The sequence below is a fragment of the Alexandromys fortis genome, unplaced genomic scaffold (genome assembly GCF_014885135.2).
Source record: "Alexandromys fortis isolate MF-2015 unplaced genomic scaffold, M_Fortis_MF-2015_v1.1 scaffold_152, whole genome shotgun sequence".
Taxonomy (NCBI): Eukaryota; Metazoa; Chordata; class Mammalia; order Rodentia; family Cricetidae; genus Alexandromys; species Alexandromys fortis.
This window is the reverse complement of record NW_026068045.1, coordinates 2,123,011-2,139,242: the sequence shown is the minus strand read 5'-3', so window position 1 is coordinate 2,139,242 and position 16,232 is coordinate 2,123,011. Positions and strand designations below refer to the sequence as shown.

Genomic DNA, 16,232 nt, shown 5'->3' with positions numbered 1-16,232 from the left:
ATATATATATATACACACACACACACACACACACACACACATACACACACACACACACACATATAACTTGGCACATTTAAAAACCATCTTTTCTCTTATAAGAACATCTAAAATGTATATGCATATGTATGTCTGAGAAGACAAAGCAAAGCTTTTTGAATTTTACTTGTAAAGAGATGGTATGGTCTGTTCATTTCTGGTCAAGAGACTGGGAGGGAAGGAGACCCTGGATGAAGTCATTCAGAAAGGTAGAAGGGGATGGAAGGATGGTGAGGAGACAGACATGGGAAACCACACAACTAGGAAAGGAGAGTAGTGTTTCCATCACCTGCGAAAAGCACTCTGACAGCGCACACTGCTCAATAGCTTTGCAGTGAGTTTCACCAGAGGAGAAATTTAGAGTTTTTATGTAGTTTAAAAAAATTTGTTTTTTTTGTTTTTTGAAGTGACTCTTCTTTTTGCACAGCACAGCAGACACAGGAAGAGAAGCAGCATGTGTGCTGGCGGGGGCTTGGCTGTCTCAGTAGGAAAAACAGGTTCAGCAAGGTTATGAAGGGTAAAACAAAAATAATTACAAATACTGCCCTTTTGACCCCATAGGGGCCTCCCCTAGCCCATGACTCTGTTGACTCTGTTTTAGGGAGCAGAGGTGGGAGAGCGGCAGCAGTTCCAAGGGCTCTGAGCAGTCAGTTCATGTTCTATCACTTTAACCTGGCTGGGCAAGGAGGAGAGAGAACTTCCCTGGTCCAGGAACTAAGGAGAGGCCCCAGCTACGACATCTGTTTTAGGTCTCTCTCCGAGTCTCAGAGCTAAAAGAGAACAAACGGGATAGGGCTGGGATCCAGGACCTTCCCTTTGGAGTCTGAATTTAGACCTGGTCATAGGAAGCAGCATTTTTAGTGCTTGCAGGGTTAGAGGACAGCCCAGAGAAGCCCAGCTGTGAGGAGTATCAACTGCTGTAAAGTACCAACAGCTCCTGGCTATTCCTACCAAGGTCCTCCTCCCTACTGTAACCCTTACGGTAAAGCCATCAAGAGGAGAAATAAACTCAACAGCCTCAAGCCTACTTCCTCTTCTTCCCCCCTTCTCCACTAGCTCCAATGTTTAGTAAGTACCTAACGTCAAAGACGGACCCCACTCCCCTTGCCTGGATGGACCCGCCCCTGTCCACACTCGGAGAGCAAGAGACTGGACTTGTTGGCTTCACTGGATCCCAGATGCTCCAAGTTCTTGTTTCTTTAAGAGTCACTTCCGAAAGCTGTTTTCTGGTATAAACAAAGTGCGCCTTCGCAGTCTCCGGCCTGATCCTTCCTCCAGCAGGTAGGTCACATCGATGGCTGAAACAGAACCAAGGTGTTCATCAAATATCACTCTTCTACACCCCAACCTGGATCTGCACTCTAAGGAGAACTCAAGGACACCATGATTTATTTTTCTGGTCTAAAGCAATTAGGTCTTTCTCTAGCCCTACATTTTGTTTTGACCTACTCCTCCCGCCATCCCCACCTCCACAAAAGAAAAGTGGCTCTCTAGGGTATGGAAGACACCACCTCAGCTCAGCTCACCTCACGCTGGATGGATTTTTTTTTTAAATTTTATTTAACTTTATTTCATGTGAGTTGGTGTAAAGGTGTCAGATTCCCTGGGACTGGAGTTATAGACAGTTGTGAGCTGCCATGTGGGTGCTGGGAATTGAACCCAGATCCTCTGAAAGAGGAGCCAGTGCTCTTAACCTCTGAGCCATCTCTCCAGCCCCATGAAGAAACTTTTAAAAATTGATTTAAGTTTATTTTATGTACACTGGTGTGAAGGTGTCAGATCTCCTGGAACTGGAGTTACAGACAGTTGTGAGTTGTCAAATGTGGGTGTTGGGAATTGAACCTGGGTCCTCTGGAAGAGCAGAGCAGCCATCTCTCCTACCCCCAACAAACCCATTTTCTTACAACACACATGCACGCGCTGCCTTCTCACTCATCTTCAAGCCTAACTATGAGCCCGAGTCTTACCATTTTTCCCAGGGATTTTCTCAAGGAGGTTGAGCAAGATCTGGTTGAGCCGTTCCCGTTGGTTGTGCCTTCGTTCCTCAGGTGTGCTGGGTAACTGGGGCTCTTGATTATTCTCCTCTGGTTTCTTCCCATTGTCAATATCAGTAGTGACTCTCTCCTTTTCTGGCTCCTCAGGGCTGGGCGTCTCACTAGCTGTTTGCTCCTGACTGGCCAGCACCTCTTCAATCAAGGGCAAAGCATCATCTTCTTGCCCTAGGTCTTTTAGGGGAGGCTTTGAGCGGTCAGACTTCCAGGATGATCTGCCAAAAGGATATGCGGCTTCAGGACAAGGCTGAGCAAGGCACTTGGACAGGGAAGGAAAATGAAAGCTAGAGGTCTAAGGACGGCTTGAAATCCTGGGGTCTGTTTATTAGAGCTCTGGCTTGAGCTCAGAAATCTGGATGTTAGCATTGGTACAAACAATTGCTTTTCCCTGAAATGTAATTTTCCCTTTTTATGGAGGTACTTGTGTACGCTAGGTTAGTGTTCTACCCTTAGAAATTAACTTCATTTCCATTTGTGATTAAACCTTTCATCTTGTTCTCAGAAATCTGAAGCAAAAATGAGATAGAAACCTGTAAAACATACCAGGCTGGGGAAGCTGCTGAGCTGTTCTGATTGCTTCATGAACACAAAGGAAGCACAGCCCTGTGACACCCACAGTCCGACCATAACAGTATTAGGAGGGTTTTTACTTCTTTATGTTATCTACTATTTCTTCACTTTTTTTATGCAGAAAGCAATGGGTATTTATTATCTTTCAAATTATGTATATGCATGTGTATGTACATGAGCGCAGGGGCCCATGGAGGCAGGAGAGGGTGCTGGATCCCCTGGAGCAGGCCATGAACATAGGTACAGGGAACACAACTCATGTGCCTTTATAGCACAGGCTCCTAACCACTGAGCCGTTTCTACAGCTCCAGGAGTGGCTATTTATGTTCTTAGCTGACAGAACTAGAAAAGCCTCCATGAGGAACATTCTTCTCATTTACAAAACACGCAAAAATATAAACTGTTAAGTTCAAACTGCTAAGTGCAAACTCTGCAATACTGACTGTTATCTCTTTAATAGAGGCATCAAAAGTTGACACAACACCATCTTATAGAGAAGAGAAAAAGCTCAGTCCAGAAAGAGATTCCAAGTCCATCTGCAGTTCCTTTCTCTTATCTTCACATTACTGTGTACTGCAGCTCCCCTGTTTTGGTGATGGCTGCCCTACAGAGAACAGCTAACCCCAGTAGTGACCAGTGGCTTGCTCTCTTGCTCTATATTAGCTCTTGGCTAACCCTTAGGAGCCCTCACATTCTTCTAGGACTCACCGCCCTCCGTTCCTCTTGTAGTTGTCTGGGACATAATGAGGCTGCAGAAAAGAAAAAGGGGGGGGGGAGTACATTAATGCTGGATCTGATATGGGGACATTAGGGTAATGAGGGCAATTTGGGTGACTTTTTTATTTTTATCTTTTTCTTTATAGTTAGGTTACTAGGATGATGACATCTTCCTTTCTTTTCTTTTTCTTTTTTTTTTCGGAGACAGGGTTTTTCCGTATAACAGCCCTGTCTGTCGTGGAACTCATTCTGTCGACCAGGCTTGCCTTGAACTCACAGAGATCCACCTGCTTCTGTCACCCAAGTGCTGGTATTAAAGGTGTGCACCACAACTACCCAGCAGACATCTTCCTTTCTTGCTTTTTACTGCTGTGAGGCGAATCAGTCTCTGCCACACGCTCCTGGACTGCAGCGGCTACTCTAGGGAAATGTAATCCAGAACAGAGCTTCCCTTCTTTTAAGCAGACCACTGCAGGGAATTTGCCATAGAAGGGAAAGCCAACTGACAGTCTCACTTGAAAAGAAGACACAGAATGAGGGCCTGTTGGCTGGGATTTCATCACAATAAAGAGATAATAATGACCAAAATTCTATATAGTATTGAAGGAAAATTGGTCTGTATTTTCTCTCTCTCTTTTTTTCTCTCTCTCTCTTTTAAAAGGTTTATTTATCTATTATGTATACAGTGTTCTGCCTGCAGGCCAGAAGAGGACACCAGATCTCAGTATAGATGGTTGTAAGCCACCATGTGCGTGCTGGGAATTGAACACAGAATCCCTGGAAGAGCAGCCAGTGCTCTTACCTCTGAGCCATCCCTCCAGCCCCTGGTCTGTATTTTCAACAACTAGAAAAAAAAATACCCAGGGAGGAGATGAGAATGAAAATGCAAACATGAACAAGTACTCATCATCGAGCTGCTTTCCCGATTACATTTAATGATCTTGTCTTACGTTTAAAATTATTTACTTACTTGGTGTGTTATGCTTGGGTGTATGAGCACCACAGCTCATGTGTTAAGGGTTCTCTCCTACTATGTGGGTTGTGGAATCAAACTCGGGCCTTCCTGCTCTGAGGCAAGCACCCTGATCTGCTGAGCCAGTTACTCAACTCCCATGTCTTATGCTCTACCTGTTTTCAGATAAGGTCTCACTATGTAGCTCTAGCTGCCCTGGAATTTGCTACATAGGCCAGGCTGGCCTCAAAATTACAGTGCTCAACTTGTTTCTGCATTCGAAGGGCTAAGATTAATGGCCTATATCTTCACATCCAGCCATGCCTCACATTTTTGATTTATAGATAAAAAAAAAGAAAAAGCATCAAAGGACTTTTTAAGAGCTAGGATTGCTTGGAGCTCAACATAAACCTAGGCAACACAGTGGCTATGAGGCCAACCCTGCAACATACAATCAAAAAGATTACTTTTCAAGGACACTATCCTTCTTATCTATCTATCTATCTATCTATCTATCTATCTATCTATCTATCTATCTATCTATCTATCTATCTATCGGGGGTTTCACTATATAGTCCTAGCTGGTCTAGAACTTATTATGTAGACCAGGTTAGCCTTTAACTCACAGAAATCCACCTGCCTCTGCATCCCAAGTATACCACCACACCTGGCTTTTACAAATTATGACTATGAAGAAAGAAATGTACAGAGAATACTCAGCAGGTAGGAGGAGTAGTCACCATATAAGCATGAAGATCAGAGTTCAAATCCCCAGTCCTCACATAAAAAAGCAAGGTGTATTCCAGTGCTGGGTACTGGGCAAAAGCAAGGGAGTTTACTGGAGTTTGCTGGCTGTCCGTTCCAGGTCCAGTGAGGTTTTAGGATTAGGATGGAGAGCAATGGAACAGGGAAGCTAGTCTCCTGGCTTTCTCACCTGCATTTGTACATGTGTACACTGAGTATACATATTTTTTTTTTTAAAGGAAAGAACAGTGAGGCCTAGTGTCATACCCATGTCATTTCAGGAGGTAAAGGCCAAAGAATTAAAAATTCAATGTCAGCTGAACTAAGCGGTGAGATCCTGCCAAGACAAAAAACACCAGGGAGCCGGTGATGGTGGCGCACGCCTTTAATCCCAGCACTCGGGAGGCTGAGGCAAGCGGATCCCTGTGACCAGCCTGGTCTACAGAGCTAGTTCCAGGACAGGCTCCAAAGCCACAGAGAAACCCTGTCTCAAAAAACCAAAAAAACAAATACAAAAACAAAAAAAAGATAAAAACCCAAAGACGACTTACTGAGAAATCTCTTTTGGGAGTGAGTTTCTTGGGGAAATGATCAAAGGCATAGGGTTTGGTGCAGACAGGGTATCGGTTCCGATGGGTTTTGTAAAATAGGTGTGCTGACTTGTCAAGCCGATAGTCACAGATGTAGACGTCTTGTTCCTTGACTCCTTTAGGTCTCCCTGTAAAACCAAACATGGTTAGAGGATCTGCCTTCTCAGGCCAGAGAGATGGCTCAGTTGCTAAGAGTACACGCTGCTTTTACAGAGGACCAGAGTTTGGGTCCCAGTACCCAGGGTGAGAGGGCTCATAATTGTCTGTCATTGCAGCTCCAGGGGATTTTACACTCTCTCTTTGGCCTCTGAAGGCATCAGTCCTCACACAAAGATACCTACACATAGCCACATTATTAAAAATAAAATAGATCTAGGCCCGAGAGTGGTGGTGCACACCTTCAGCAAGGCAAGATCTCCGAGTTCAAGGCCAGAAAGGTCTGGTCTACATAGAAAAACCCCATTTCAAAAACAACCACAAAACAACAACAACAAGATCTGAAACAAAGATCAGTAAATCTGATTTTCCTTTGTTCCCAGAGGAGCCTGGTGGACAACTATCTCTGAGGGAGAAGGCACGGCAGTCATTAGGAAAGGCCGGAGAGCCAGCATTTGGTGGCTGTGGAAGGAGGAGATGGAACACAGCAGTGGACTTGAAATAACAATGTAAAAACTCAGAAATGCAGACTGAATGTTGCAGGAAATTTTGAGGGACAGAATGGCTCATGGGGAATCATGAGAAAGGAAGAGTTATAAACAGGAGGAAGCACACCAGAACACTAACCCTATATTAAGTGGAGAAGTGATGGTCACAGAGCTGTAAGAAGTTTGTCTGTATGGAACACAATACTTACTCTTGTTAAGTTTTTGCTATGATAATGAAATAAAGATAAAGGTTACAAAATTCTTGCCAATTATGGCAACAAACACACATCGAGCTAGCCATAAACTAGAGCTTTGTGTATTATTTAATCTTTGTAAAACTCAAAAAAATCTGGTTTTAAATTAAGGATACTTATGCTTGGTTAAGTATGTAAGTAGTTAAATGTGATGCAGTTGGATTTTGAAATTGGCTCAATATTTTAAAATGTTGGGGCGGTGGTGCGGGGAATGGGAGGTTGGGGGTGGTGGCGGCGAAGGTGCATGTTTTTTAACCCAGCACTTGGGAGGTAGAGCCAGATGGAATTCTGAGTTCGAGGCCAGCTTGGTGAGTACTAAGTACTAAGCCAGCCAGGGATACACAGAGAAACCCTGTTTGAAACGAAAAAGTTGGGCCCAAGTGATGGCCAACAAGCCTGATGACCTGAGTTCAATCCCCAAACTCCCTTGGGAGGAAAAAGGTGTTGGCATTATGAATATTTAAGTTCTGAGCACTCAATAAAAGAAAAAGGATTCTCTCGGGGAATAGATGGCTATGGTGGTTTACATACACCTGTAATCTCAGGCAGCTGGATTTGACTTTGGAATTGAAGTCCGCTTAGTATGCACAGTGAATTCCAGGCAAGGGCAGCTTAGTAAGGTCTTGTTGCAAAGTGAATGAATAAATGAGTAAGAAAATATATGCGAATGTTCTGCCTAAATATATATATGCATGTGTACCATGTGTACGCTTGGTGCCCATAGAAGCCAGAAGAAAGTGCTGGGTCCCCTAGAACTGGAGTTACAGATGGTTCTGAGCTGCCATGTGGGTTCTGGGAACTGAACTTGGGTCCTCTGCAAGAGCAGCCAGTGCTCTTAACTGCTGAGCTCTCTCTCCAGTCCCAAAGACCACCTCTCAACAAGCCTTCATCATTTACCTTTACAATATGTATAAAGGTCCAACACACAGCAGGTCCCAACTACAGCCTCCAAGGGAATGATCTCATAGAGTGGCACCCGAAATAGCTCATTGTGATAGAACCGACGGGATGGAGAGTGGTGGGTTTCATGGGGGCGGAAATAATGGTGACCAAAGGCAAACCGTTCCTCTCTTAAAAAAAAAAAAAAGAAAAAAAAAAAGAAAAAAAAGAAAAAAAAAGGGAAAATGAGAAAGGAGAGGTTAAGTCTACTAGTAAGACTCCAGCGCACACTCCACTCTGCTGGGAGGACACAGCTGGAGGAAGAGAGGACCCAGCACATACTTCTCATTCTTCCAAAGCTTTTCAATTCTAAAGATGTCAAGTTTATCTCGGTTAATGTGTGATAACAGTCTGTAGGACTGACGGACTGGATGGCCATCAGGTGTGCGTCGACTGTCCCTCATCAGGTACACACAATCACCTAGGAATGTACAGAACAAAGGAGAGAACATTAATATTAACCCTGAATGTGTTCCATAAGGCATCCTTTTATCTGATCCAGCGTCTACAACAATACGTAGGGAGCAGGCAGACAGCCCAGTCATTAAATGAACAAGCACTAGAGAAAGTAAAACCAGCAACCTTCCCTATAATGACAATTCTAAGTACAGAAGGTTCTCTATTTTTTTGTTTTCCTTTACTATGTTTACTATTTTTTTTTTAATTTGTTTTTGAGACAGATCTTCCTATGTAGCCCTGCATGGCCCGGAAGTCATTAAGTAAACCAGTCAGGCCTCAAATTCAAAGATCTGCTCTGTCTACAGATGGGATTAAAGATATTATGCTACTATATCTGGCCTACTAGGTTTAAAATTACAATAAAGACCTTGGATATAACATGCTATTCGACTAGCATGTCAATCACCAGCACAGAAACAAACAAGCAAATAGAGAAAATAAAACTAGTATAAATCAGACAGAGTAACTAATGCCTATTATCCCAGAACTTTGGAGGCAGAGGTAGGAGGACAGCTGGGAATTTGAGGCTTTACCTAAACTATTGTTTGGAAAAACAAAACAAAACAAAAAACAACCAACCAACCAAAAACAACAACAAAACAAGACACAAAGAACAATAAAAACAACACAATCAAGGAAACAAATAAACAAAAGGTACCAAACCACTGGGTGTGGTGGCACACACCTTTAATCCCAGCAATGAGGAGGCAGAGGCAGGCAGATCTCTGTGAGTTCGAGGCCAGCATGGTCTAAAGAGCTAGTTCCAGGACAGGCTCCAAAGCTACAGAGAAACCCTGTCCCAAAAAAACAAAACAAACAAACAAACAAATAAATGAATGAATGAATAAATAAATAAATAAAATTACCTTTGTAAAGCTATTTCTACAAGTTAGCATATACTGAAAGTGGGGTAATGATAAGGCCATGCACAGAGCATATATTTCCCACTACTCAGAAAGATCAGTGGAATTTGGGCCTGTGAACTTACCCTGACGAAGCAGCAAGTCATCTCGAAGTAAACAGATGAAGTAGACACAGCCAGGTTGGGCATAATGGGGCCGAGGGATCATGGGTACCTCCTGAAGAGCAGAAAGTCAATGCAGAAAGGCTAGAATTATTACACTTTGTCTGATGATCTCAATTTAAGAGAGGAAAAGAACTAAAACTTAAAATTTCCATTCAAGAGTTACTAAAGTCATTTTAACAAACTATAAATATGAAAACCACTAGCTTTTAAATCCATAGAAACGACAGTAGATGACGAGGCTGGCAGGCCCAGGACCTGAGAGGATGCTTTATGAAGCATTAGCTCTGAGACTACTCTGTGCAATGGCAGCGACATCTGAAAATGTGTGGAATGGTGACTTTCATGACAGTCGTGTTGGAGGCTACTTACAGCTATTTAGTGTCCAAGGCCAGGGAAGTTGAACCTCCTAAACTGCATCCCTCACAATATCAAACTGTCCAGCTGAATATGACAATAGCACCATGGTTAAGACACTCTGCCTAACCAGGCGGAGCTGGCCACACCTTTAATCCTAGAACTTGGGAGACAGAGGCAGGTGGATCTCTGTGTGTTTGAGGCCATCCTGGTCTACAGAGTGAGTTCCAGAACAGCCTGGGCAGTTACACAGAGAAACCCTGTTTCGAAAAACAAAATCAAACAAACAACCCTACACCCCGAAAAATAAAGAAGTACTGCCTAAATCCTTTTCATGAAGGTGACTTAACTGATCATAATACACACTTACTGACTGTGTGTGAACAGATGTATGTGTATGTTACACACTTGCTTGCCACAGCACTTGTATGTAGGTCAGAGGACAGTTTGCAGAAATCGGTTTTCTCTTTCCACCATGTGGATCCCGGGGATGTAACTGAGGCTGACAAGCTTTTATCCACTTGAGACAACCTGGCAGCCCAAGATCACACATACAAATATAGACATACCAAGAAAAGAGTTCATCCAACTTGGTCAAGTCACTGACTCTTACTTCTGGAAATAACTCTGAATCAAGGGTTGTTTCCAACAACACACTACCTGATGCAAACAGCACTTAGAACTCTGTCTCTACTACTGAGAGACTAAGGCAAGACAATAGTGAATTTGGAGCTAGCTTGGGCTGTACAATGAGCTCTTAACTCAAAAACAAAACAAAAAACAAAGCAAAACAAGAAGAATCTTAGTTTTATATAGTACCATTTCTTTTCCTTTTTTTTCTTCTTCCTCCTTTTTTTTTCTTTTTCTTTTTTCTTCCCCCCCCCCCCCCCCCCCAAGACAGGGTTTCTCTGTGTATCCCTGGCTGTCCTGGAACTCTACAGATCAGACTGGCCTCAAAATCAGATCTGCCTGCCTCTGCCTCACCATTGCTGGGATTAAAGACACGCACCAGCACCACTCAGCTTTATACAGTATCATTTCTTTCAGAGATCCTAAGCATCCTATTTCCTTTTGGTCACACTCCTGAGAAAAGCAAGGGCAAGAATTCCCACCCTTAGTGTCAAGCTGAGGCATGGAGAGCCTGAGCAATTCTGCATAGGAGGATCACACACTATCTATGTGATCTAACTAGATCAGCTTACCCTGTCCACAGGCCGAGGGTCACACTGCTCACAAAGGTAGTGCTCCACATCTGTGTTCACACCCATGCAGTCACAGTGCTGCCACACCTATGAACACAGGCACACTTGACAAGGGGATTTACACTTAGTGAGAGAAGCCCTGAGAATAATGATAGTGATAAAAATAAAGCAACAGGACGGGGCAAAGTAGAAGAATTAAGCCATAAGCGGATGAGGGAAAATCAGAAATAAATGATAAGAGGGGAAAACAATGTCTGAATAAAAGTATATACATCAATTCTTTTTTTCACCCCAGACAGGGTTTCTCTGTCTAACTGCCCTGGTTGTCCTGGAACTCGCTCTGTAGAGCAGGCTGGCCTTGAACTCACAGAGATCCACCTGTCTCTATTTCCTAAGTGCTGGGATTAAGGGAATGCACCACCACCATCTGGCCATCAAGTCTAATACATAGATTTGGACAAATAAAATGGGAGATGAGGAGAGAAAATGAAGATGAATGTACTGCCAAACTATCACTTGCTATGTAACGCTATTAATGCTTCAGCTACTGTGAAGGCTGAAGGCTTTATACTCCTGACGCTTACCTGACTTTAGCCTCTTAACAAACTTACATACTATCCATAGCCCCATGAGCAAACAGACTAACAAGTACACAGGTATGGAGAACACTACACACTGAATCCAGGTTAGACTCTTCCAGTATGGGTCGTTTGTGAGTGAACTTATATACACTGGAATAGACTTGTACTCATGCTCTATACTGTGTGCTGTCGTTCATGGTTTTCAAGGTAAAGCACTATAGCAAGCACTACTTTCCTAGGTGCAGATTTTGTGAGAAAAATACAGTTAAAATGGGCAGAAAGAAGAGGAAAGGAAGACGTAAATGAAAGATAAGAAGGGAGAAAGACTATACGATGACTAGTAGAGGATGAACAAAAGCTGCACTAAATTACGGTTCAGAAAAAGCCTGGCATGTCCACTCCAAGGAAGAGGAGGTTGCTTTTCTGAATGTGGCCACCATGCACATCAGGACCAGGCTTTGCATCACCTTCAACACTCACCATGCATTTGTCACACTGGATCATAAGGCCTTCATCCTTGTAGAGGCCACAGATGCACCGGATGACATCATCGTCCTTTTCATGCCCGGTCTCCTTTTCAGAGACGGAGGTCTCACTGCTGTCCGCCTCACTTGCTGTTTCTCCCACAATCTCATCAATTTGCGCTGATGCCTCATGCCGGGCACTGTAATAGGCCTTTCGTAAGCGGCAAACATCTCTCCCAATTGGAGATTTACGACCATAGTACTTCTGGAAAAAGCAAAAGAAAAAAAATCATTTTTGTCCTTCTCATTTTTTACCTGTAGAGGGTGCATGGTTTTCTATATTCTCCCATTCTGGCTAACAAATTGAACTATAATGAATTAAAATTAGTATTTAGACGGTATATTTTCCATTTTTAAAATTTCTTTGCTAGTGAATTCCTGTCAAGAGCCTTACTATCCATAAGATCAAACACAGTGATCATTAAATTTTAATTAGTGCTGCAAGCATATTGTAGAAATCTTCCATTTACTTTTGTTTTGCAAATGCTTGGAGCACATAGTAAATGTCTGTGGAAGCTGGGTTCTAATAGAAACTATGTTCTAATTCAAGACTGCTCTAAATTATTCTTCTACTTCTTAATTTCCTGCTCTTATTTTGTCTTTCAGTCTCTACCCCAATAACCCACTCTGTTCCCCACGGTATTTCAAAGTCATAGGAGAACTGCCTTTTTAAAGCTAGTACATAGTATTTCCTTCATAGCAGGGTCTTATTATATAGCCAGGTCTGGGCTCAGACTTGGTCTTTCAAGTGCCAGGATTACAGGAATGAGCCACCATGCTTAGCCTCAAATGTAATTATTTTCAAGAACAAAAAAATGACAGATACACAATAAATGGGTAAAAATATTTATGTAATAGAAAAGTTCAGAAAAAAATTAGTATTTTATAAAGACTATATTGCTTTTGAGAAATGACTCAATCTTGCATTCCATAATTTTCTTTGTGTGTGTGTGTGTGTGTGTGTGTGTGTGTGCGCGCGCGCGCGCGCGCATGCGCGCATGTGCGTGTGCATGCACACCGATGCATGTATGTATGCCTACCTGCCTGCGTAAGCCACAGAATGAGCTTAGGTGTCATCCTGAGGAACCCTGTCCACCTTCTTTTGACTTGAAGTTAACCAGTTAAAATGGTTGGCCAGTGGGCCCCAGGATCCTCCTGTCTCTATCTCCTCAACTTTAGAATTGTAAGGGCATACCATCACACCTGGCTTTTCTTTTTAAATAGGGTCTCATTATGTAGCCTTGGCTGGCTTAAAACTCAAACTATAGCCAGGCAGTGGTGACACACACCTTTAATCCCAAGATTTAGGAGGCCGAGAGAGGCAGATCTCTGTGAGTTCGAGGCCAGCCAGGTCTACAGATTGAGTTCCAGGACAGGCTCCAAAGCTACAGAGAAACCCTGTCTCGAAAAACAAACCTCAAGCTATAGGCCAGGCTGGCATCAAACCCACAGGATTTTCCTTGCCTTTGCCTCACTCATGCTGGGATTAAAGGTATGAGACTGTATCTGACCACACCCGGTATTTTCATCTATGTTTTGGGAATCCCAATGCTTGTATAGTGTAAATATGTTTACTGAGTTAATTTTTTTTTCTTTCTTTCTTTATTTATTTATTAAATATTTCAGTCTCTTCCCCACCTCCGCCTCCCCTGAGTTAATTTTTTAATTAAAAATTGTTATTGTCATATAGGCACATATATGCCATGGCATGCATATAGGTCAGATAATGACTTAGCAGGATGAGTCCTTTTCTTCCAACACTACACTGTGGGTTCTGGGAACAAAGTCAGGTTACCTGAAGAGTCATCTTCCTGACTGAGAATCCACCCCACCAGCCCTGCCAGAGACAGGAACATACTGTAAGGAACTCTATGTAGCCCAGGCTATCTCTGAACTCACAGAGAGCTACCTGCATCTGCCACCCAAGTGCTGGGAGTGAAGTTATACATTGCTATACTTGATTAGAGTATTTTTTAAGATTTATTTTTATGTGTATTAGTGTTTTTCCTGCATGTATATCTATTTGTGTTAGGGTGCCAGATCCCCCTAGAACTGGAGTTACAGACAGCTGTGAGCTGCCATGTGGGTGTGGGAACTGAATGCAGGGTCCTCTTGAAGAGCAATCAGTGCTCTTAATCACAGAGTCATCTCTCCAACCTGGCTAGAATAGTTTTAACAAACAGAACTTCACATTATTTAGCATAATGTAATGCATATTCTAAAAAAACTTGTTTTGGGTCTGGAGAAATGGTTCAGTAATTCACAGTATTGGTTGCTCTTGCATAGAAAGTTCAGTTGCCAGCATTCACAACATGGCGCACAACAATCTCCAACTCCAGTTCTGGCCTAAGTGGACATTGCATACATGTAGGCAAAACAAAGATAAAAAAATTAAAACAAAATTACTGTCAAGTCGATAAGATGGCTAAGGTAAGGGTGCTGCGGCTAAGCCTGACAAGCTGAGTTTGAGCCTTGGGACTCACATGCCAGGAGGAAGGGAGCTTATGCCTCTGCTTGCTGTTGTGCCAAGTAAGTTCTCACAAATAAACAAATGTACTGATTAAAAGAACATTATGCCAGGTGTGGTGGCGCACTCCTTTAATCCCAGCACGTGGAGGCAGAGACAGTAGGACCTCTGTGAGTTCAAGGCCAGTCTGGTCTACAAAGCAAGTACCAAGACAGCTAGGACTGTTACACAGAGAAACTCTTGTCTTGAAAAACCAAAAAAGAAAGTTATTGTCTTTCCCAAAAAGAAACTTTTAAAATAGCTCTCTTCAGATCAAACTTCTTAATTTTGTGTTTGAAGGTAGGAAATACCTCAGCATTTCGAAAGACCTTGAGCATGTCAGCATCAAAAGCGTCCACTGTTTTATAATACCCAGTGAGGATCTGCTTCTCTATGGTGCTGAGGTCCAGGGGGTCAGAGATCTTCTCATAATAGTCAGCATTCCTGGAACACAAGCAGGTGTCATTCTAGGGCACTACCTTCTTAACTGAGCTCTATAAGGCTATCACAAATGTATACCTACTTTTTCTTTGGGGGAAGATTCAAAAGCGGAGCTGCAAGGGCTTGTTGTGAAGAATCTGTAAAAGAGTACAAGGTTTAATACACAAATGCTAAAAGACAAGCACGGACATTAGCCAGACAGCCTGCCTGCCTCTTCCTCCTTTTCTTCTATTTGAGATGGAGGTCTTGTTTTGTTGTTTAAACTGGTCTAGAACTCATGGGTAGCTAGAATTACAACCACCTACCAGTACACTTGGCTTGTACTATTTTATTAAAATTTATTTTTCTTGGTCAGATGTAATGGTCCATATCTGTAATCCCAGCACCTGGTACCATAGGCTGAGGATGGCATGAGTTTGGCTGGATTATACTATTTGTTTTTCTTTTTTAAAAGGGGACCTGGGGATAGAACTCAGAGCGTTGAACATGCTAGGGGAGTTGTTTTTCAATAAAGAACAGTCCCAGCCTATAAACATTCATCCTTTTTCTTTCTGGAGCTTTTAGTTATTTGCATTTTATATGTCTGCATCTGCCAGACTGTTGTACTCCACACCTATGTAGCACCGTTGGGAAACAGAATAGAGCACTGGATTTCCTGAGATTAGTTACAGACAGTGGTGAAATGCCATGTGGGTGCTGGAAACTAAACCTGAGCCTTGTCAAAGAGCAGCCACCGCTCTTAACTACTGTGCCATCTCTCCATCCTGTAGGCCCATATTTCTACATGGTACGGTGACCAGAATCCCAGGCCACAGCTTGCACCTGCTGCCCAGATGGTCAGTCAGCTACGTGGCCAAGCCTGTCACCATTCCTAACAAAGGGTCAGGATGTTGTTCTGCTCCTTCTTTGTAATCTGGAGGTCGCCTGGGATAGAGATGCTAATTCAGCCTATGTGACAGGGCTGGCATACAGAGCAGGAAGAAAGGAAGACATGACAGAATGGGCACAGAAAGATGTGAACGTGACTACTTAGGAAACAGAATGCTAATGAATTTCCCCCTCAGTTTATGTTTTGGTATATAAGGCTGCTTGGAAAAGAAACGAAGGAATTTTCAGGATGTGAACTCAGGATTTAGTGAGGGATCTCTGAGAATCTCCCTCCTGATAAAGCCATGTGAGTTGTGTCTTTATTCCCATGCCTCCCCTATGGAGACACCATCCCCACATTATCCTTTAAAAAATTATTAGCCGGGGGCTGGAGAGATGGCTCAGAGGTTAAGAGCATTGCCTGCTCTTCCAAAGGTCCTGAGTTCAATTCCCAGCAACCACATGGTGGCTCACAACCATCTGTGATGGGGTCTGGTGCCGTCTTCTGGCCTGCAGGCATACACACAGACAGAATATCGTATACATAATAAATAAATAAATATTAAAAAAACCAAACCAAAACAACAACAAAAAAAATTATTAGCAGGGTGGTGGTAGCGCACACCTTTAATCCCAGCACTCGGGAGGCAGAGGCAGATGGATCTCTGTGAATTTGAAGCCAGCCTGGTCTACAAGAGCTAGTTCCAGGACAGGCTCCAAAGCCACAGAGAAACCCTGTCTCGAATTCCCGCCCCTCCCCCCCCAAAAAAA

At 43.0% G+C, this 16,232-nt stretch overlaps 1 protein-coding gene across 1 annotated transcript in view; it reads right to left on the bottom strand.

Annotated features, from left to right (window-relative positions):
* Positions 1-469: 469 nt before the first annotated feature.
* Positions 470-16,232, bottom strand: part of Ash1l (ASH1 like histone lysine methyltransferase) — a 150,692-nt gene continuing 134,929 nt past the window's right edge. The window contains exons 22-32 of the mRNA XM_050166355.1: positions 14,677-14,731; positions 14,465-14,597; positions 11,604-11,852; positions 10,543-10,629; positions 8,948-9,038; positions 7,783-7,921; positions 7,459-7,631; positions 5,625-5,791; positions 3,369-3,409; positions 2,007-2,305; positions 470-1,337 (exon numbers count right to left, since the gene is read on the bottom strand). Coding sequence (XP_050022312.1) covers positions 1,246-1,337; positions 2,007-2,305; positions 3,369-3,409; positions 5,625-5,791; positions 7,459-7,631; positions 7,783-7,921; positions 8,948-9,038; positions 10,543-10,629; positions 11,604-11,852; positions 14,465-14,597; positions 14,677-14,731 — 1,526 coding nt within the window. The 3' untranslated portion in view covers positions 470-1,245. The remainder of the gene's footprint in view (positions 1,338-2,006; positions 2,306-3,368; positions 3,410-5,624; positions 5,792-7,458; positions 7,632-7,782; positions 7,922-8,947; positions 9,039-10,542; positions 10,630-11,603; positions 11,853-14,464; positions 14,598-14,676; positions 14,732-16,232) is intronic.